At 43.3% G+C, this 22,247-nt stretch overlaps 1 protein-coding gene and 1 long non-coding RNA gene across 5 annotated transcripts in view; one reads left to right on the top strand and one right to left on the bottom strand.

Annotated features, from left to right (window-relative positions):
* ZDHHC14 (zinc finger DHHC-type palmitoyltransferase 14) overlaps positions 1–4,389 on the bottom strand; it is a 276,877-nt gene extending 272,488 nt beyond the window's left edge. The window contains exon 1 of one of the 4 annotated variants that reach the window (XM_060283944.2): positions 3,210–4,389. In XM_060283944.2, coding sequence (XP_060139927.1) covers positions 3,210–3,454 — 245 coding nt within the window. In that variant the 5' untranslated portion in view covers positions 3,455–4,389. The remainder of the gene's footprint in view (positions 1–3,209) is intronic. The other 3 variants (XM_060283943.2, XM_030853070.3, XM_030853069.3) reach the window with 3 other exon arrangements.
* Positions 4,390–5,368: 979 nt separating this feature from the next.
* LOC115851213 (uncharacterized) lies at positions 5,369–18,202 on the top strand. The gene is made up of 3 exons (XR_009558852.2): positions 5,369–5,663; positions 6,558–6,726; positions 18,024–18,202. It is a non-coding gene; the product is annotated as an uncharacterized lncRNA (long non-coding RNA).
* Positions 18,203–22,247: the final 4,045 nt, after the last annotated feature.

The raw sequence follows: 22,247 nt of genomic DNA, 5'->3' as shown, positions 1-22,247 counted from the left end.
ACGTTTAAAGGTAGATATTATTAATCCCATTTAACAGACTGGGAAACCAAGGCTTAGAAAAGTCAACTAATTTGTCTAAGGTCATACTTCTGGGAAGAATTTTGGGATCTGTCCTTCCGAAAGGCATACATGCCTGTAACCACTATCCTATATTTGGGAGAGGAGCAGCAGAGAGCATCAGAAAGGTCACAGGCTTTCCAGCCAGAAGCCTGGCCACTAATTAGTGTGTGATCTTAGGTGATTATTTAACCTCTCCAAGCCTCTATCACTTCATCTTCAAGGTGAGAAAAATCATTCTACCCTGCCTTTCTTCCACGGTTGAAGAGAGTATCAACACCTGTTGCTGCATTCCAAGAAGTCCACTTCTCTTGAACAAAGTTCCCTGTCCATCTCTTCAAGATCAGGAAGAAGAGGTAGGGTGGAGAAGAGTTGCAGGAAACGGAGGTCTAAAACTAAGTTTAGAAGTTATATGTCTTATTTTCAAATTTCATATTTGCCTTTGTGTTACAGTATGGAAAAACATGGACCCTCGTGTTTAAAAACAAATTCTGCTAATATTAAAGTTATCTAGACATGAAATTAATCAAAATAGGCAACCACATAGTATATGCTCAATAAATAACTGAAGGAATGGCAGAAGGAAGGCAGACAGAGAGCAGACAAAACTGGCATTCTCTCTTGATCTCTCCTAGCCTGTTGGCATTTCATTTCCCGTGCATGTGACTAATTGGGGCGCTGAGTCTCTATCAAATTAATTTGGTCAAAGTTATTTAATTTCACCCTGGCATTAGCAATGGTAAAGAACTTAAAAGCAATACAGTGACAAATATTCTTGCTAAAGCGTAACATTCTATGATTTGAGCAGCCCTATGATTTTTTGTAACTGAGGCATCATGTTACGATGAGCCTATTTTCTTGAAACTTCAAATTGGCTAACTGAAGCAACACTCATGGACACCAAAGACACACATACATGTAGAGCTGATCTAAAACTGAAGCTGCTGACAGTAGCTAATAAAATCCCAGTGCACATGTTTATTCCTACAGCCATCCTTTAACACAACGCTGACACAGAAAGATCCCTAACAACCTGCTAGTGAGGACTTTGGGGAACTCTTGGAAGAAACACACAGAGATGAGGTGAAAATGAACTTATGATGGTTTGGTTAAAAGCAGTGTTTGAAAGAAGAAAGTAAAAGAAAGTAAAAGTAGAGTAAAAGTAATAACTGCAGGGGACCCCTAACCATACAGTGGGGATTTGGGTGTTTAGAGAAAATGAAATAGTCACGATCCTAAATGAAACACACTTGTGGCTGAAGCTCTGCCACACAATCACAAAATTAATCCATTTTCTCCACTCTTAACACAGCTAAAAAAGCGCAGAGATGCCAGTATAGATCCATTCAAAACTCTGGTAACATGAGGAACATAGTGAATATGCTCTACCTAGGGGAACACCTGTAATGAAGCCACCATTGGAAGGATGGCATTTCTGTTCTACCGTATGACATCACCATGTCAGGGCCGGGATTTATTATGACTCAGACTGCAAAATCACCCAGAACCTCTGGCCCCTTCCCCCAGTTCCCCAGGTCTGTAAGGACAAGAGGGTGGCTCTGGATGGGGGCAGGGGAGCAGCAGCAGGAACAACAGGGCATTTCTCCCATCATTCTGAAAGCCTCTGCATACCCCGACCCTCCCGTTACCAGGTCCCCAGACAGGCTCCACCAACTAGCCTCAAATGTGCACCAACGTTAACCTTCTAGAAGAGACCTGGAAATTTTACATAGTCAGAAATGGAGTTGTTGTCTGTAAGAAAGGCTGGGGGAGTTAAGGAGCATATAGCTGAGATCTCTCTCCTCACCTGTTCTCACTCAATCCCATGAAAATTGTTCATCACAGCACAATGTTCAGACACAAAATGTTTCCCCTCAGAGTCAGAGGGCTTTAAGTGAAAAGTATTACACTGTCAAGAGATCATCCATTTCTGACTGAGACAGCATTTGGAATATCAAACACCAGGCACAAAATCAGAACCTATTAATACTTACCACAGACAAAAGTAAACATACACAAAAGCTTTTAATTAACCCTATCCAACAGAAGCAGAAAGAGTATCATGCCCCATAATAGCTAGGAAAAGCAAAGAACTCCCAATAAATATATTGCTTTTTTTTCAATGGGAGGGGGTAGTAGCTATAAGTTTCATCGAGCATAAGATACCAAGAATTACACAAGAAGCTGCAATGCAAATGTTGGACCCAATAAGAGCAATTGAAGTGGATTCTGAAATGTGGTTAAACTACTTTATCTAATACTATTAACAAACAAGAAGATCTTTAGTTAGTTGGCAGGAAGATAGTTGCTATCAGCCAATTTGATTTTCCTGAATGGAGAAGACGTGCATGCACTTTTTTCCCCGATAAAAGCCCTAAAGTCCCAAAGTTTTGTTTCTGGAATCATAAGTTACTATGCAGTGTCATACTCTTCCTGACAGGCCTACAGTCTCCTTTTACCTGTTCCCCAATATTGGGAGGGGAGGGGAAAGTGTTTGCTTGGAGCATTTTTTTTACTGAAACCTGTTTTTAAAGTGAATCGTTTAGAAACCTGATAGTAAATCAGAAATTGATCAAGAGTGAACATCTAAGGAGAACGAAAAATGAAATTATCCTTCCAAGTCACATGGAGTGGCCAACACTCTGAGACCTAAAATAACCAAGATTTCTCGTTAGTCAGGGAAGGTATGTAGAAGATTTAGTCAACTGAGCTTCACAAGATGCCCTACAGCTCGTGAGCACGAAAGGAAGTCGATTCTGTTTATCCCTGACTTAAGGATCTGCCTCATCCCCGCTTCCCACAGAAAGCTACATCTGGGCTGGTTTGCTAGTCTCCAAACTCAGTAGGGCCCGCGCCAAGAATCAGTCACCTGCAAGGTGCCACTCAACCCTTGGGTGCAACAAGGCCGGCACACCTTCCAAGTGTCCTCTCTCCCTTCTCCTCCACTCCCAGAGCCCGACCCAGAACTGCATTATCTCCGGGGACCGAAAAGCAAACAGACCTTTTAAAGAAAAAGAGGGAGTGCGGGGTCTGTATTATCTAACAATATACAATAGATAAGGCTTCTAGAAAACGAAAGTAGCGAGGGGAGAGGGACAGGGATCGGGGAGGCGAGGGGTGCCAGGCGTCGGGGAGCTTTCGCCACCACTTACTCGAAGGCGAAGAAGAGTCCGCTAGTGACCAGGATGAGGATGAGAGTCAGGTAGAAGACGCCCGTCTGCCGGGCCATCATGATCCTCCCGTTGCAGAAGAACTTGTTTCTTCCCGGGAAAACCTCCCATTTCCTCCGGGCCGCGATTTTCTTCTTCTTGTGGGGCGACTCCATGGGGGAGGAGCTGTGGGTGCTGATCTGACTGTACTCGCAGTCTTTCATGGGCCCGCCGCCGCCGGGAGGCATCCACGAGGGCAGCCGGCTGGGGGCGCACACCCCCAGCAGCCCCCCGGCCGCGCGGCCCCCGCCGAGCCACGACCGCCGCCGGCCGCCCGGCCGCCCCCAGAGCCTCGGCGCCGCGGCCCCTACGCGGGCTCCCGGCTCGGCGACAACTTTGCCGAGGACACCCAGGTTAACCCTTTGGGGAGCCCAGCTGTCATAGCCGGATCCCCTGCCTAGAGGGACGGTGCTCGCCCGCAGCCCGCGGCGGCGGTCCTCAGTCGCTTCCAGCCCGCGTGCTGGGGCTCCGGGACCCCGCGGGGCGCGGGGGGCTGCCCAGTCGCCCCAGTGCTTGCCGTGCGCCCTCTCCCTCGCACAGCCGCTCGCTCGGCCCCGCAGACCCCGGCCCTCCGGCCGCGCCTCGGCTCTGGCCCGCCGACCCCCGAGCGCTGCGCCCAGAGGCGACACGAGGCGGCGGCCCCGGCGCCGGCTTCCTCAGGAGCCACTTCTGCGCCTCGGTCAGGTTTATTCTAATCCTTCCTCCCGGCGGCGGATCCTCCCCAGGAGAGAGCGATGGAAACTGGGAGGCAGCTTGCGGCCCCAGCAACCCCTCCCAGGGGTGGGGAAACCAAGCACGTTATTCTGTCAGGAGCGGGCTCGGCGACAGCCCGGGCGCTGCTCGCGCGGCGACCCCGCGCCGGCGCGCCTGGCAGGCGAGCCGAGTCCGCGGCCCCCGCGCTGAGCTGCCGGGGCCGCCTGGGCTGAGGGTCGCGGCGGCGGCTCGCGGGCTGCGCGGCCAGAGGCTCCCTGGTTCCCTCCGGCCCCATAGGAGCCAGGCCCGGCGCAAGGAGGGCCGCCGGGAGCGGCGGAGCGCGTCTCTGGGCCGCGGGGCGAACGCCACAGACACTTGTTTGCGAGGATGAGCCCCGGCGCGCGCGCCTCGCTCCGAGCTGGTCCGCCTCCTCCCGGCCCGGTGGGCGGCGGCCGGCGCCTCGCCCGCCGGGCTCCTCCTCCGGCTCCTCCTCTCGGGCGAAGCCCGCACGGGCTCGGAAGGGTCCCCCGCCCCCGTGCCCACCAGCAGGGCAGGCGAGGCCCCGGGGCGGGCGCTGGACTCCCTCCGGCATCGCCCAAGGGCCTCTCCGGCCGGGCACCCGATGCCCCGCCGCGCGCATTCTCACAGACTTCTGTCCGCTTCCCGGCTTCTCCCGGTTTATTCCCGGCGGCCGCTGCCGCCTCGGGACACACATTTACGCAGCAACACGCAAACCCATTCTGGCTACTCCTGGGGACCCGAGGAACCGGCGCGGAGTGGTGACCCTCCCCTGCCCGCCCCGACTCTTCCTCTCCCTCCCCCAGCAGGGCGCGTGCTTGAGTGGCGGGGGCTCTGCTGCTGCCCGGGAGTGGGTTGGGGGTGCCCCGGCGACAGGATGGGGAGGCGCTGCACGAGGCGGGCCGGACTCCGGGATGGGGGCTGCGGGCGGGAGTCTCCGTGCTCGGCCAGCTTCCAGGCTTCCCGCGGGGAGGAGGGGACAGCGAAGCGCCCTGGGTCCCTCCCGGAGGACCAAGCCCCGTGGCAGCCAGGCTCTGCGTGCGTTGCTGCTTCCCCTGCCCTTTCTCACTTCTCCGACACGGGCGCTCACAATTTGCTCGCTTTATTTCTCTCCTTTCCCCCCGCGAGCTCCCACGGCGGCAGAGGGGCCACCCGCTGTGCTCTCCCGCCCCGCCCGACTGTCCCCACGGATCTGCTCGTGCGCTCGGCCCTGGCTTTGCAGCGGGGGTCTGAACCCTCCCGCCGTGGGCACAGCCGGTGGGCCGCGAGAGCGAAGACGGGGCGGGGACGATCGGTTTTCCGCGCCCCAATTTCCTTTCACGGCCTATTGGGACGTGTAGTTCTTCCTCTCGCCGTCCGGCTCCGAGAGGAAACGCAACTAGGGGACCAAAAAACTACAAATCCCTGCATCCTCCGCGACGAGGGCGGGAGAGGCGTGGTACTGAGCGTTCTGGTGCTGTTTGGTTGGAGATGGAAACCAACAAAGGGAAGGGCTGGGGTTCTACTGCGCCTTTTCGGTGCTGGGCGCTTCACACGTTACGCACGTTCTTTATCTAATCTTCACGACAACCCTGCGAGGCACTATTGTATCCAGCCGACTACTTGCCAGAGATCACAACCGCCCGGGTGGTCGAGATGGGATTGAACCCAGAGCCCTGAGAATTTCACTCATTAAGCGCTGCCTAGGTGAGCGGTGTCAAAGGGAGATGAGATTGGTTTATCCAAGAGAGGAAAAGAACTAGGGGCAGTTGGGAAGAGCTTCCTGTAGTAAGGAAAAAGTGGTGGGAATGGCAATTCGAGTAGGACATGAAATTATAAGGAGTTATGAATAAAAATGGTATTTACCAGGATCCATCATAAAGCAGGTTAGGGGAATGGGTAGGACCTTAGTTAGAAATGGGTCCGAATGGTTTTAGATATTGTATGACCAATGAGCACATTGTAGGGACAATTCAGTACTCTGCGGCTGTACTGATTTTTAAAAAAACAACTGGCAAACCTCAGACAATTCAAATGAAAACTCTCCCATGCTCTCCTATCCTTTAGCTCATGGGATCAACAGGATGTTATTTGATTTATTTCAAGCACCTTTTCTCCAGGTGTCCAGTTAATATACTAAATACATTGACTTGGTTGCTTGAAAAAAAGACTCCTATTCTTGTTCTCAATTAAGCCCTTAATTTTTCTGGCATCGTGGTTATGCTTTTTAATAGTCCTTCTCTGTTAGAGAAACATACAAAAATATCTGCATGTGCTTTAAAATAGTCCAGCCCATCCACCCCCAAAAAACACGAGGATATAGATATTGGCAAACTTGAAAACTGTTCATGTTGGGTGATAGATATATCTTTATTAGTTATCTGTGGCAGCAAATTATCACAAACCTAGAAGCTTAAAACAACACAGATTTATTATCTCAGTTTCTGTGGGTCAGGTGTCCAGGCACTTGGGTCATCTGCTTAGGGTCTCACACCTGCCATCAAGGTGTTGGCTAGGCTGCATTCTCATCTGGAGGCTCAATTGGAAAAGAAACAGCTTCCATGTTCACTTGGGTCACTGGCAGAATTCATTTCCTTGCAGCTGTAGGACTGAAGACCTTGGCTTTTGCTGGCTGTCCACTGGAGACTGTCCTCAATTCCTAGGTGGCACCTGGCATTCATGGGCCAGCACGGCCACTTACTTCATCAAGTCAGCAAGGAGAGTCTCCAGAGCAAACCTGCTAGCAAGATGGAATCTCATATAACACAAGGTAATCACACAGGGGTGACATCAAATGTGCCGTACTCTGTCCGTTAGAAAGCAAGTCACAGGGGAAGGGATATTACAAGGGTTTGAATACTAGGATAAGCGGCTACCCTAGGGTTTGTCCACCACCGTGCACAAGAGGGTCCATGCTTATGCTTGAAATTTTCCATAATAAAAAGAAATGAATTACATCTTTAAAAATTATCTCTAAATTTCCCACTGCCAGCAAGTTTCTAGATAAGCTGATATGATTGTTTGCAGTTGTCTTCCTAAGAATTCCTTGTTTCTTCCTACTCCATGTTTACTCAGACCTATGGCAATTAGCTTAGGACATATACTTAAATTCACTAGAACCTGGCATGACAGCCATGGATTTTAACTCACCACCTAAAAACTACTCTGTAAGGTGTGGTAGAGTTTATTCAGTCATTTCTCAATTATTTAGGGGTGTAGTTTGTGCGAAGTATTTTTTGTTGCAGCAGGGATATAAAAGGATCCAAGATAGAAGTTTATATTTGGGGGCTAGAGGGAGAGGTGGAGAGAAAAAACAATAAATGCAAATAAAATGCACACCAAAAAAGGGAAATAAATGACTAAATGATAAGACAATTTCAGAGAGACGTGACATGAACAAAAAAACAGAGCAGGGTTGTTGGATAGAGAGACTGGGGTGGGGTGAGAGACCTCCGTGGAGGAGACGCTTGAGCAGAGAACCAAATGGTAAGAAACAGCAAGTACAAAGACCTCAAGGCAGATCAAGCTTGGAAAGTTCTAGGGGTGCAAAGTAAACACAGTCTGGCTGGAATGGAGTGAGGGACAGGATGAAAGCTAGAGGAAAGGCTGGGTGAGGCATCTGGACTCTATTCTCCGTGCACTGGGAAGTCACTTAATCTGTGACCACCATTATAGTAAGTGAGGAAGGATCAGGAGGAGAGTAACATACAGTACTTGCCCTCAGGAATATATAGCTTCCAAACTTTAATGCTAGAAGGACCTCGGTGCATCTAAAATTATAGACCAAAACATTTCTTTTTTATATGGGAAAATTTGAGGCCCAGAAAAGGAGTTACCTGCAAAAAATTTCTTGAGAATGCCTCACAATAACAAATAATTCATAAATGAACCTCGAATTGAAAGAGTGCATCCTCTGATTTAAAGCTTTAGAAACCTGATAACTAATGATTATTTAGTGCCCGTCATGTGCAAGGCATTGTGCTAAAGAAGTTGAATATGGCAGAGAAGCTACAGCCTAGTTGGGAAAGCAAGATGGAGACACATAAGAAAGTAAGTAATGGAAGAAAATTATGTAATAAAAATCACTATCATTTCTGGAATAGCTTCTTGTATTAGACAATATCCTGATTCTTTACACATTTAGCTTATTAAATCAAAAGGACAACCTGACAAGGTAAGGAATGTTACCTTTCTTTCACAGAGGAGAAAACTGAAGATCAGAGAGGTTAGGTGATTTGCCCAAGGTTTCATAGCTGGTAAGTAACGGAGTCAGGATTGATGGCCAGGTGTGCATGTCTGATTCCACTACACAGTGGAGGAGTATACTGTGTCTGACTCACTGCCAACTGAGTAGGGAAGAGTATCTTGATTTCAGTGGAAAGGGAGATCTATGAGGCCTAGACTGTAGCAAAGTGAGATCCAGGACTCTGACAATATGATAGGCAGGACAAGAGGGGTTAGGATCTCAAGGAGATGGGAAGGGTGGGAAAACACATGATGTTTCCAGTTAGAGTGGAATTGACAAGGATTCAAGAGCAAATACTTTACTTGGGAGAGGATTCCTTAAAATGCTGCTGAGACAGGAAGTGAGCTAGGGAGGGGTGAGCCTGTAAAGCTTGCGTGGAGAAGCTGCCACTGTGGGTGGCTGGAGCTCAGACCCTCCAGGCAACTGTGGGAGGTGGTACAGACCCTGCCTCACAGTTTCCCCACCTGAAGGGCGAGTTTGCTGAACTTTGTCCACCAACCCATCTGTTATTAGCTGGGAGCCCCTTATGGGAGCACTAACTCTTCATCTTCTTTACATTGGGCCATGCTCCTAAAGCTACCACAGCCGTGAACCCTAAGAGCACCAAGCTGGCCCTCCCTTGAGTGTTGGTGGTATCTTTGATTCCAGCGCATCGTTCCTTGTTCTCATCTGCCTCAGTGGGTTTACCGACAACAGGGGTTACATTATTAACAAAATTAGAGCTTTGTTCCTTTCATCTGAGCATTCCACAAACCCACCTCGGTCATTCTCAGAATACCTCCAGGCAGCCAGGAGAAAGTACGGTCTTATCCACGGTGAAGGGGGAAGACATTCAGATCCCAAGACAGATGATTTGTATACCTTTCGAGGCCAAGATGAGTGTGCACCTGTGTGGTCAAAGTACGTAAGTCAAAGGGACCCAGTGCTAGAAGGAGAACTTTGAAAATGCCAGAAGGGGATTTCTTTTGAGAGTTCAGGGCTGGTAATTCAGGAATTAGCTCAGGAAATAATTGCCGAAGCTCCCATAGCAGACAAAATTCCTCGGAAAATCAGGCACCCTAATTCCTTCCAACCCAGAGAGTTTGCTCCAAGTTTTACATGTGCTCAGCACATCTGGGAACATCTTGTGTCAAAACACGTAAGATGTTTAAAGTAATAAACTCAGCACTGCAAGGAAAAAATTGGATGAGGCAGGAAAAATTTAATCCAAAATGTACTTATAATTTCCCCAGTGACTTTTTCTTGGCTCTTTTAACACCAAAAAGTTACTTTTTAGGATTTTAATAAAAATAATTCATGTGTATTGAAACCATTGTATTACAAAAAATTTTCTTACACATAAATACGAAAAATGTAAAAGTTTTCAAATTCCCATTACCTTAAGATGACAGTCATTAACATTTTGTTGACCATCTGTTATGTAATTCATTTTATCCACACACATATCATGTTTTTTATATATAAATTTATTTTATTTATTTATTTTTGGCTGCATTGGGTCTTCGTTGCTGTGCACAGGCTTTCTCTGGTTGCGGTGAGCGGGGACTACTCTTCGTTGCAGCACGTGGGCTTCTCATTGCGGTGGCTTCTCTTGTTGCGGAGCACGGGCTCTAGGCGCGCAGGCTCAGTAGTTACGGCTTGCGGGCTCTAGAGCACAGGCTCAGTAGTTGTGGTACACGAGCTTAGTTGCTCCGCGGCATATGGGATCTTCCTGGACCAGGGCTCGAACCCATGTCCCCTGCCTTGGCAGGCAGATTCTTTTTTTTTTAAATAGATTTATTTTATTTATTTATTTTTTGGCTGCGTTGGGTCTTCATTGCTGTGTGCGGGCGAGCGGGGGCTACTCTTCGTTGCGGTGCACGGGCTTCTCATTGCGGTGGCTCCTCTTGTTGCAGAGCACAGGCTCTAGGCCCGCAGGCTTCAGTAGTTGTGGCACGCGGGCTCAGTAGTCGTGGCTCACGGGCTCTAGAGCGCAGTCTCAGTAGTTGTGGCACACGGGCTTAGTTGCTCTGCGGCACGTGGGATCTTCCCGGACCAGGGCTCAAACCCGCGTCCCCTGCATTGACAGGCGGATTCTTAACCACTGCACTACCAGGGAAGTCCCCACACACGTATCATTTAATAAAAATGGAATCGTGTCATGCGTCCTGTTCATCCTGTATGGTTTTTTAAAGTGTCATCCCTAACCCCTACTATTTCCCAAGTAACCAATGTAAACAATTTAGTATATATCCTTCTCCAGGCTCATATACTTATAGGCAAACTGTATATACACATATATGCAGTCCATAATCCAATTTCATCAATTGTCTGAATAATATACTTTATAATTAATCTTTCCTAGTTCATGATCCAGCCCAGGTTTCATACCTAGCACTTACTCTTTCAATAGGGAACAGTTCTACCTCCTTTCTTTTAGTTTCTTGATCTTGACATTTTAGAAGAGTTTAGGCCACTTATTTTGTACAATGTCAGTCCATTTGGGTTCGACTGGCATTTCTTCACAGTGTAATCCACAGTGGGGCTCTCATCAGGTTTCAGCCACAGGCATGAAGTCAACGTTGCTGAAACTACAAGATACCTGCGTGGGTCACACCTGCTGCTGCCTCTGGGCCTGCAGTTCCTCACAGGATTTCGAAGAAGCATGTCCATACTGCTTCCAGCTGCAGGTGCTGGATAAAGCTGGAATGTGTCTCCAGCCCAAGGCTAAACTGACACCCCAAAGTACAGACACTTATTAATTGAGAAGCAAAATAGATATGCACTCAGGTTTAAAGAAGCAAAAATTATGAAGAAGTAGAAAGGCTCCAAAACTGTTTTGTTGATTACTTGTAAAATATGCATCAGAACACTAACTGGTAAAATAACGGGAAAAGGAGAAGCATCCTATGGACGATGAGAAACGATTCTACCACTCCTCAGATTTAACCCTTGCAGGAAGACACAGAGACTAAAGTTCTGAGTTCTGCAAGTCTGGTTCCAATGGCGAGAGCCCAGCCTGGTTTTCAAAACACCTACATCTGGACAGTCAATACCCATTTGCTCCTCAAAGGACATGAGCAAAACAAAGAAACACTTCTCTTAACTAAAAATGCAGCTTAGTCAGAAAGAATTCCAAAAGAATCCAAAGTGGATTTCAGAAATTTCTTGTCTCCTCTGTAAAGAATGGATTTCGAGAAATGTGTAATGCTATTTCGGAACTAAAGCTAGTCAGTAAAAAACTTGTTTGACTTTTATTTATTTTCTGAATACATGGAAACCAAATCCAAGAACAAACTTTCCTTGACATCCTTGGCATTTGTGGCAAATAAAAACCTCACTGGAATGAATAACTGAAACCTACCCACCTCAAGTGTTGGTTGTGAGATCAAAAAAATATGTGAAAGTGCTTGTCAGTAGTAAACTCATAAGCAGGTATTACTGGTATTCTTATTATTTTCCCTTTTCTCATCAGTTTTCACCATTTATATCATTCTCTTTCAAAAGGAGATTGAGACCTTTATAAGCGTGTCTACTTAGAAGGACTTCTTCGGGGGGTCAATAGCCTGACTGCTAATTCAGAAAACTGGTGTGTCCTTTTTCTCCTACAAACATCTGCATAACTGTACATTAGTGAAACCTGAAGATTATCCCTATTTGGGGTGTAAAAATATCCGGGATATTCTTAATTATAGATGATCTAATAAGATAAAGATACAAATATATTTTACAGAAATTTTCATTTTTATAACTTTCTGTTGTTCCTGTAGTAATATTTCACCTTAAGAGACAGTTTAATTTGTTCTAGTACAGACTTATTTCTGGGTTTAAAATTATTTCAAAATGTCAACTTTTACTTTAGCTATCTTACATCTTTTCTGGAACAACATAGGTACAATTTGGTTTTTGTTAATAAGCTAAGATTGTTTTCCACCTTTCTATTTAGCTCATTTAGATATGTTGAAGAAAAATCAGGTTATGCATTTTTGGTGGGAAGTGATGTGTCTTTCTCAGCATCAGGTCCAAAGGTCCATGGTGCTGGTTTGTCCCAATATTCATGATATTCATTTTGATTCCTAGGGTAAGGAGGTTCCACTAGGTTTTTCCAATATAAAGTTGTTATTTTCCTTTGTAGTTAATAAATACAAAGACTGCAAATGTCTTGTTCTTCATCAAACTCTCCCCTACTAATTTTAGTATCTATTGATTTCTTGATTCTATTTCCTTCCCTTTCCTCCCTTCCTTCCTTCTTTCTTTCCTTTATCTTTCTCTCTCCCCCCTACCCACTTTTGTTGGCATAAGAAAGACCTTTCTTTCCTTCCCCATTTATTTATTGATTCACTGGTTTATTTATATCAGTATGGCCTCATAGATACTTTTATTATTCAATGAGATATAATCTATTGTTTTTTGTTTTTAATTAATTTATTTATTTTTGGCTGTGTTGGGTCTTCGTTTCTGTGCGAGGGCTTTCTCTAGTTGCGGCGAGCGAGGGCCATTCTTCATCGCGGTGCATGGACCTCTCACTATTGCGGCCTCTCTTGTTGTGGAGCACAGGCTCCAGATGCACAGGCTCAGTAGCTGTGGCTCACAGGCCCAGTTGCTCCACGGCATGTGGGATCTTCCCAGACCAGGGCTCGAACCCATGTCCCCTGCATTGGCAGGCAGATTCTCAACCACTGCGCCACCAGGGAAGCCCTAATCTATTGTTTAGTTATAAATAACTACAACTATAATCTGTCAGTAGTTATTTTGACATTCAAACTGTTCCAGGTTTGGCTAGCATGAGCCCCTTCATGCTAACTCCTGTGAAATTTGACATGACCCAGTCACTCCTTGAGCACTTGCTTCCCTAACTGCCTCAATCAGATGTTCCAGGGTCCCCCTGTACTTTTCCTGTCCCAGCCCTGCAATCTGTCATTTCTCCAGGGGGTCCTAGTTCCTTTTAGTGGAAAACACATATGTGTTTATATATCTCTGTCTATTTATATATCTATTAAAACATAGGCACAGATATTTATTTTTCTCAATGCTAAAAACCATGTTTTCAAACTGATAACATGCACTTCCAATCAAAAACTACAAGCTGTAATGCATGCTTCTCACTTTCCATATCTGTAGCTCATTCCTTCCATTATTCTCAATGTATTTGTTCATTTCTTGAAGTCTAGAGTACAAAAAAGTTTTGGAATTGCTAACCCGTGCCACCATGAAAAGCAAACCAGCAAACTAGAGTTAATTAATTATTTACAGTTCTTCTGTTTTGTTTTAGAAAAAAAAAAAAGTGTACATCCTTGCATGTTCCCAATGTTGGGGGTAAAGCAACAACTATGTCATCATTAAATGTGATGTTACCTTTGGGATTTTTATAGATGCCTTTATCAGGTTGAGGAGGTTTCCCTCTACTGCTGGTTTGCTGAGAGTTCTTATATATATGGATGCTGAATTTTGTAAGATATGCTTTCTGCCCCTATTGAGATGATTCATTTTCTCCTTTATTCTGTTAATATGACGTATTACATTGATTGATAATTGAATGCTAAAATTTACATTTCTAACGTAATCCTCATTTGGTCAAAATGCATTGTCCTTTTCATATATTATTGGATTTGGATTACTAATATTTTGTGAAAAAACTTACATCTATGTTAATGAGAGTTATTGGCTACTGGTTTTTTTTTTTTTTTTTTTTTTTGCGGGGGTCAGGGGAGGTCATGTCTTTGTCAAGTTTGATTTCAGGATTCTCCTGACCTCATAAAAACAAAATGGGAATTGTTTCTCCATCTATTTTTTTGAGAAGGTTTGGTAGGGTTGGTATTGTTTACTTATTAAATGTTTGATAGAATTCACCAGCTAATTATTTGGTTCTGGAGTTCTATTTGAGGAAAAGATTATGATATCAAACTCAATGTCTTCAAAGGATATAGAACTACTCTTATTTTTTAGTTCATCTTGTGTCAGTTTGGGTAAGTTATACTGTTAAAGAAATTTTTCTATTTCATTTAAGTTGTTGGATATATTGGCATAAATTTGTTCATAATATTCTGTCATTATTTATTTAATGTCCATAAGATCATTTATTGTAGATACTGGCAATTTTCTTAATCAGCCTTGCTAAGGGTTTATCAATTTTATTATTTTTTTTCAGAAAACCAAATTTTTGCCTTGTTAATTTAAGCTATTGTTTATTTTCTATTTCATTTATGTCTGTTCTTACCTTTATAATTACCTTCCGTCTATTTACTTTGGGTTTAATTTGCTCATATTCTTCTAGATTCTTAAGGTAGAACCTTAGATTGATTGTAAACCTTTTTTCTTTTCTAATATAAATATTTAAAACTATAAATTTCCCTCCAAGAATCTCCTTAGCTACATCCCACAAAATTTGATATGATGTATCTTTATTATCATAATTCAAAGTATCTTCTAATTGTCCTTGTGATTTCTTCTTTTATCCATGGTTTATTTAGAACTGAGTTGTTAAATTTCTAAGTATCTTAGAGTTAATGACTTCTAATTTAATAATTTTGAGATCAGAGAATGGGCTCTAAGATTTCAATCCTTTTAAATTTATTGAAACTCGTTTTATTTTCAAGCATATGGTCAGCCTGTTACGATTCCAGGTGCACTTGGAAAGAATGTGTTTCTGCCATTCTTATGTGTGGTGTTCTTTAAATGTCAACTGGTTCAAGATGGTTGATAATTTTGCCAGGTCTTTTATACCCTTACTGTTTTCTCTGGTTGTCCTAACAGTTACTGAGAGGTAGGTGTTAAAATCTCCAGCAATGTTTTGTCTACTTTCCCTTTAGTTCTGTCAGTTTTTGCTTCATGTTTTTGAAGCCTTGTAATTAGGAGCATATACATTTATAATTGTTTAACTGTTATATATTCCCAATGAATTGGCCATTTTGTTGTTGTAAGTGTTCTTCTTTTCTCTGGTTATATTCCTTGTCTTGAAGTAATTTTTTATAGTATTAATTTGCCAGCTCAGTTCTCTTATGTGTACTGTTTGCACGGTACATATTTTTCCATTATTTGACTTTCAACTCCTCTGAAACTTTGCATAAAGGTAATTATTTTAAACAGCATGTACGTAGGTCTTGCTTTTTTACCTTGTCTGACAGTCTCTGTTTTTAATGGGAGTGTTTAGTACATTTATATTTAATGTAATTACTGATATGGTTGGATTTAGGTCTACCATTTTTATTTGTTTTCTATTTGTCTGATCTGATATTTTGATTCTTTGTTACTACTCTTGGTTTTATCAAAAAAAATTCAATATTCCATTTTAACTCATCGATGGGCTTTTAACCTATTCCTCTTTGCCTTAATTTTTAGTAGTTTCTCTAGGGATTAAAATATGCATACTTGTCACAGTCTTTATGTAAATGATCATGATGAAAAACCACGATTGAAACAATACCACTGTTGGTGAGGAAGTGAAACAATGGAATTCTCATATACTGCCTCCATCTAGGCCTTTAGTACTATTAGGAGGAAGACAGGTACAAGAGCATTCACTGAAGCATTGTTGTTGTTGTTTATTTTTATTTTCTTATAAAGCTTACCTTTTAAAATATTTTTATTTATTTATTTTTGGCTGCATTGGGTCTTCGTTGCTGCATGCAGGCTTTCTCCAGTTGCAGCGAACAGGGGCTATTCTTCGTTGCGGTGCACGGGCTTCTCATTGCGGTGGCTTCTCTTGTTGCAGGGCACAGGCTCTAGGCACTCGGGCTTCAGTAGTTGTGGTTCGCGGGCTCTGGAGCGCAGACTCAGTAGTTGTGGCGCATGGGCTTAGTTGCTCCGTGACATGAGGGATCTTCCTGGACCAGGGATCAAACCCGTGTCCCCTGCATTGGCAGGTGGATTCCTAACCACTGCGCCACCAGGGAAGTCCTGTTGTTGTTTTTTAAATAGTAAAAAAAATTAAAACTTGAAATAGCCTATATGTCCATTAATAGGGGATTAGATAAATAAATTCTGAGCTATTTATTCAATAGAATATTACATAGAGTGAAATGGAATAATTAAAACTATAATAATAAACATAAATTTCAAAAAATATATTGAATGAAAAGAGAAATTTGCTGAAGGTCACAAAAATATATCTTTTCTATGAATTATAACAGGATATACTGTTTATGATTATATACATATATAAGTATATACTAAAATTCCCCCCAAAACCCTAAGGCATGCTAAACACAAAATTCAGGGTATTCTTTCTGCAAGAGAAGGAGGGAGGAAAGGAGAAAACGAGGATCAGGAGTCCAAGCTGCATGGCTGATAGGAGGGAGTTTTTATATCTTTATTGTATCATTATCTAAACTTTTTTATATTCCTGCAGTATTTCTTAATATTTTTTGGAAGAACAGGATTACCTTTTTATCTCCATACCCAGTTTATTTCGAAATGAATAAAAGAATTTCCAAACAATATATTTTTCTCAGTTAAAAATCTATCTGGAAACCACCAAATGTAAGGGACTTTCTCTTTTGACATTTCCTATTCTATAATTAGTGAGAATTAGTTATAATTCTCACTTTGTGGCTTTGTCCTCTGTTGATGAGAGACATCCACATACTCAGAATAGCACTTTATTAGCAAGGTTGATTGTTGAGGTTTAGGCAAAATATGGGCATTATCAAGCACAGGTAAGAAGAAATGGAATACCTGGAACAGGAGAAGACACGTTTAATTTACTAGAAAAATGTAAATAGGTTAAAGTGCTAAGTTACACATCAGTATCGTCGAGGCCCCATGATGGATGGCTCTGTCTACCTGTAAATCCATCATCACAAGGAAAACTTACCATGATCTCAATCAACTCTTCTCTGGTAAATGATTATCATCCTCCTGGCAAAAGGGAAAGTCAGTAATAAAAGTTCCTTTTTTTTAGCTTTGGTATCTTAATAGTGAAACAAATCTATCTAGATTAACACAGATGTTAAGTGAGCTTGAGGCAAAGCTTTGAAAAATCTCTTGCAGGCGGAAAAAAAGACTGTAGAAGAGGAGATGGGGAAGAGAAAAGGAGACAAGAGGAGTCTAAATGATATGAAAAATTTAAGGTTTGAACCTTAAAAGCTTTGGGCACCCAAGATAAATTTGAGTGATATTGATGAACTATATCTTACCCATCTATCCTCAGAGTCCCAGGCATGTGCTAGACTATGGGAGTGCAGAGACGGGTAAGAACTAGTCTCTGATTTTTTTTTTTTTTTTTTTTTTTTTTTTTTTTTTTGCGGTACGCGGGCCTCTCACTGTTGTGACCTCTCCCGTTGCGGAGCACAGGCTCCAGACTCACAGGCTTAGCGGCCATGGCTCACGGGCCCAGCCGCTCCACAGCATGTGGGATCTTCCCAGACGGGGGCACGAACCCGTGTCCCCTGCATCGGCAGGCGGACTCTCAACCACTGCGCCACCAGGGAAGCCCTCTGATATTAAATGTAGCATCCAGAAGGTAACTAAAGACACTCCCATAAGGCAGACAATTGCCACAATGATTGTACACACAATAGAGCAAGGGGTCACAGATAAAGGAATACTGTAACTAGTGTGGAATCTGACATTTGGTCTGGATCTTTATTCATCCTTAATCAAAGGCAAGAAAGGAAAATTCCAAAACCAAGGAAGAAAGACAACTCTCATGGCATTGTTTAAATATTTGGGAAAAAAATGGTATGAATGAAGAATTATTTTTTAAAATATATGTGCTGTGGGCTGAAGTGTGAACCCTCACACCCAATTTCATATGTTGAAATCCTAATCCCCAGTACCTCAGAATATGGCTGTATTTGGAGATATGACCTTTAAAGATGCTGGGCCCTGATCCATTTTCATAGGCGTACGTACACAGAGGAAGATCATGTGAAGGCACAGAGAGAAGATGGCCGTCTACAAGCCAACGAGAGAGACCTCAGAAGAAACCAACCCTGCTGACACCTTGATCTCAGACTTCTAGCTTCTGGATTTGTGGAAAAATAAATTTCTATTGTTTAAGCCACCCAGTCTGTGATACTTTGTTATGTCAGCCCTAGCAAAGAACTAATACACTTAAATATGGTCCACTTAAAGTGATGGCAAAAATCCTGTGTTGACCTACAGTATTCAAACCGTACTATAGATTTAAACACAAGTATAGAATGATCCAATTTTATTTTATTTATTTATTTTTTTTTGCAGTGCGCGGGCCTCTCACTGTTGTGGCCTCTCCCGTTGCGGAGCACAGGCTCCGGACACGCAGGCTCAGCGGCCATGGCTTACAGGTCTAGCCGCTCCGCGGCATGTGGGATCTTCCCGAACCGGGGCACGAACCCGTGTCCCCTGCATCGGCAGGCAGACTCTCAACCACTGCGCCACGACAGGAAGCCCCTAGAATGATCCAATTTTGATAAAATCGTGCAACTATGTGCATAAATATAGATAGACGATAAATGTCACCTTTAATGTTTTGTGTGTTTTTTTTTACTTTCTCCGTTAGGCTTTTCTATATTGGTCCATTATTTTAATAAGCATGTGAGTGGATGGATTCAAGTGGGAATAAATATATAGAGCAAGGAAAGAATGTAGCTCAGGGCAGAACCTTGGGGAATGTTGATATTTAAGGGACAGAAGGTGGGAGTGAGGAAAGGCAACAAAGGAGGATCGTCCAGAGAGGAAAAAGACCTGGAGTATTATTCCAAAGAAGCCAACGAAGGGCAAACTTTTAGAAGGAACAGGGCATTACCCAGTGTGAAACGTTGCAGAGAAGGTCTGCACAGAGTCTAGCAGCAGGAGGATATTGCACTTGGAAATGAGGAGGTCATGCTGTCTTCTGAGAACAGTTTGAAGGAGTGGTGAGGCCAGTTTGTAGGGGTTTGTGGAAAGGATGGGCAGTGTGGAAGGAATGCAGCAAAGTCATGAAGAGTGACAAAAATTACCAATCTTCAGGTATAGCCACAGACTGTCATCATCATACTAGGAATAGCCTGAATACAAACCTGGGCATGTCAAGATGCCTATTACCCTAGAAACCCAGAGAAGAGTACCTTAGCAACATGTACCAAGCTGCTGTATTCTGCGTGGCGCCTGAGATGTTTCTGGACCCATTCTAGTGTGTGATGTCAATTAGCCTGTAGTCTTTGATTAATGGCAAAGATGTTTCTATAAACCAAAGGCCTTGACAATGAGATCACTTCATAGCCCCTCTAGAACAGCACAGGGAATGACAGCAGCCAGCAAGTTTTGTTATTGGAAAGGCTCCCAATGTCGCAAGAAAATGTTTATAAGCTTATTTGACTACTAGGGAACATGCTTTCTTGTCTAGTTTCCCTACCTCTTAGCCAGGTTCCCTTGGCTAAGAGGACACAATAAAAACTAAACAGACAAAAAGAGAAGGAAGAGGACACAATAAAAACTAAACAGACAAAAAGAGAAGGAAAGAGAGAGGGAGAGGTATGTGTTTAGAAAGTATGTCAGGCACTGCTCTTTCTTCTTTCACCTTAGCCAGGTGGCCCTGGAATGGCATATCATCAATGTATGGCAATCATATATATATATATATATATATATATATATATGATTATATATATATAATGTGTATGTATATATACATATACACATATGTAAAACAATACATGTATTGGAGTATCATGTGCCAAGCAGCATACTACACACTTTACTTAATTTTTTATTTAATTTTTATATAATCCCCAAATCCCAGTTAGGGGAGTATTTTTGTTTGTTTGTTTGTTTTGTTTTTTTGTGTGTTTTTTTGCGGTACGCGGGCCTCTCACTGTTGTGGCCTCTCCCGTTGCGGAGCACAGGCTCCAGACACGCAGGCCCAGCGGCCATGGCTCACGGGCCCAGCCGCTCCGCGGCATGTGGGATCCTCCCGGGCCGGGGCACGAACCCGTGTCGCCCGCATCGGCAGGTGGACTCTCAACCACTGCGCCACCAGGGAAGCCCAGGGGAGTATTTAATATTCCTTTTTTATTGAGGAAACTGAGGCATAGAAGAGTTACCTTATTTGCTTGAGATCACACACGTTATTTGATTTAAGGTCATTTCTGGATCTACAGAGGACACAAAGTAACTTTAGACATTATATCTCCCCCTGAGGAACCTGCACCCTGGTAAAACAAATCAGGCACACAGAGAGTTATCAACACCTAACTGCGGCATGTAAATGCTGTATGAGAGGGTCCAGGTGTTCACTCCTAGCTGGGGCAACCAGAAGTTGTCTGAAAGGAGGTAGCTTTAAACTTTAGCTTTGAGGGGGTAGGAAGAATTTTAATAAGTGGAGATTCTTTTCACCACAAAATCAAAATAACAACTCTTTTCCACCTTCGTTTCTTTGTGTTATTCCTTCCAGCTCTTTTCAGAGCTATCTCTAAACAGCAAAGCATCACCAGCACCAACCTCTTTTTATTCCCATCATCTCGTATTTCCCTCAGGGCACTGAAATTCTTTAGCAATAGCAGACACAGCTGGGCGTGCACAGATGCTCAGATGCCAAAGCAGGTTTTGATTGCCGAACAGCTGTGGCAAGGACAATAGCCCACTTCCCTTTGGACAGGTATCTCTGAGTGCTGTTTTGACCAGCTTCTAGGAGAGGCATTGTCTGAGGCAACCAGAATTCACCCTGGAGTCACTTCTGAGCACATCTTTGTCCCATGATGGAGGTGTTATTTGAATTCACCTTCAATTGTTGTCTGTTAAATAAAATTCTGAAATTCTTTGTCTCTTTAAAGTTGGAGGATAGAGGGATTGAGTGGTCAATTTCACACCTGTGATTGGGTGACATGAGCATTGATGAGAAAGTTCATTCGTCTGTACATTCTCCCAGGACTCTCTAGCTCCCATATTTGACCCTGCTTCCTCTAAATCTGTCTCTAATTCCTCCACCAGAAAGCAGAAAGTAATCGTTAAAGTAAATCAGTTTTTAAAGTATTAGCAAGGCTTTTCACATTGCTCATAATCAGATGTCTGTAATTCTGTGATCAGAAGGGAGAGGACATGTTTTTAGAATAGTTCTTTAAGCAGAGGGTAATTTCTGGATACCTGTAGAAAGCAAGTCAAAAATATTGAAGAAAAATTGGAGTCATTTGCTCTTATCAAAAACAAGTTATTTCTTTTGAGAAGAAAAGCTCATGACTGTTGGTTAATAACTCAGCCAGCTGAAAGAAACCTCAACAACTTAAGAAAACCTTTCAATAGACAAAAGATTGGAACATTTGATTTCAGTGTCAGTTTCATATTTTTGACCTATAGGAAAGGCTGAAGATATTTCAGTACCTTTTTCAAGCACATGCAGGTTACAAGGAACTACCTCTTCTCCATCTCTTCAGAAGAGGAGTTTAATTATAAGAACAGTGAAGATTACATAATTTGAAAAAAACCCTTATCTCTAAATTATGATCATAAAATAAGATACTAAAATGATTGCAATTTTAATTGTTCCTAAGAGTAGGGTGGACTACCACGCACTCACACCCCTTATTCCCCGCCTCCCCACAATGCATTACATGAACACTGGAGTACGATCCACTTTGTGGTTCCAGGTAATATGATCTAAAGAATACAGCAAGGACGCTGTAAAATCAGAATATAGCTGAATCTTCAAACATTTCCTCTGTTACTCTGTGTTATTTTAAAATCTGGATACCAAAGTGTCATTTCTTCTCAGTTTAAAAATAATGCTATTTTTATTGTTGTTTCCTATGGAAACAATTTCCCTAGGCACAGCAACGGCCATATCTTAACAGGGAATTATTTATTTAAGCCAGTTGCCCTTGTTGCATTTTGGATGACACAAACCCGTATTTTATCCCAGTGGAGTCTGCAAGGGGAATCCCTGCCCACTCTTGGAGGATCATCTATTTCTCCATAGCCACACTCCCAAGCGGCCACAGAAACCATTCTGTTCTCTAGAGATCAGATTGAGGAACTTCAGGTCCCCAGCGACTAATGGAACGTTACAAAAGCTGTGACCAAATTGTCAGAACTCTCCAGGTCTGCCTAAGGTCAAATGACAAATAAAGCAGTGAGGCTCAGAAGAGACACAAGCATCTCAAGAATCCTTGCAC

This window comes from Globicephala melas, chromosome 14 (assembly GCF_963455315.2).
Source record: "Globicephala melas chromosome 14, mGloMel1.2, whole genome shotgun sequence".
Taxonomy (NCBI): Eukaryota; Metazoa; Chordata; class Mammalia; order Artiodactyla; family Delphinidae; genus Globicephala; species Globicephala melas.
Note: the sequence above shows the minus strand (reverse complement) of the source record. Positions and strands in the feature narration are given on the sequence as shown.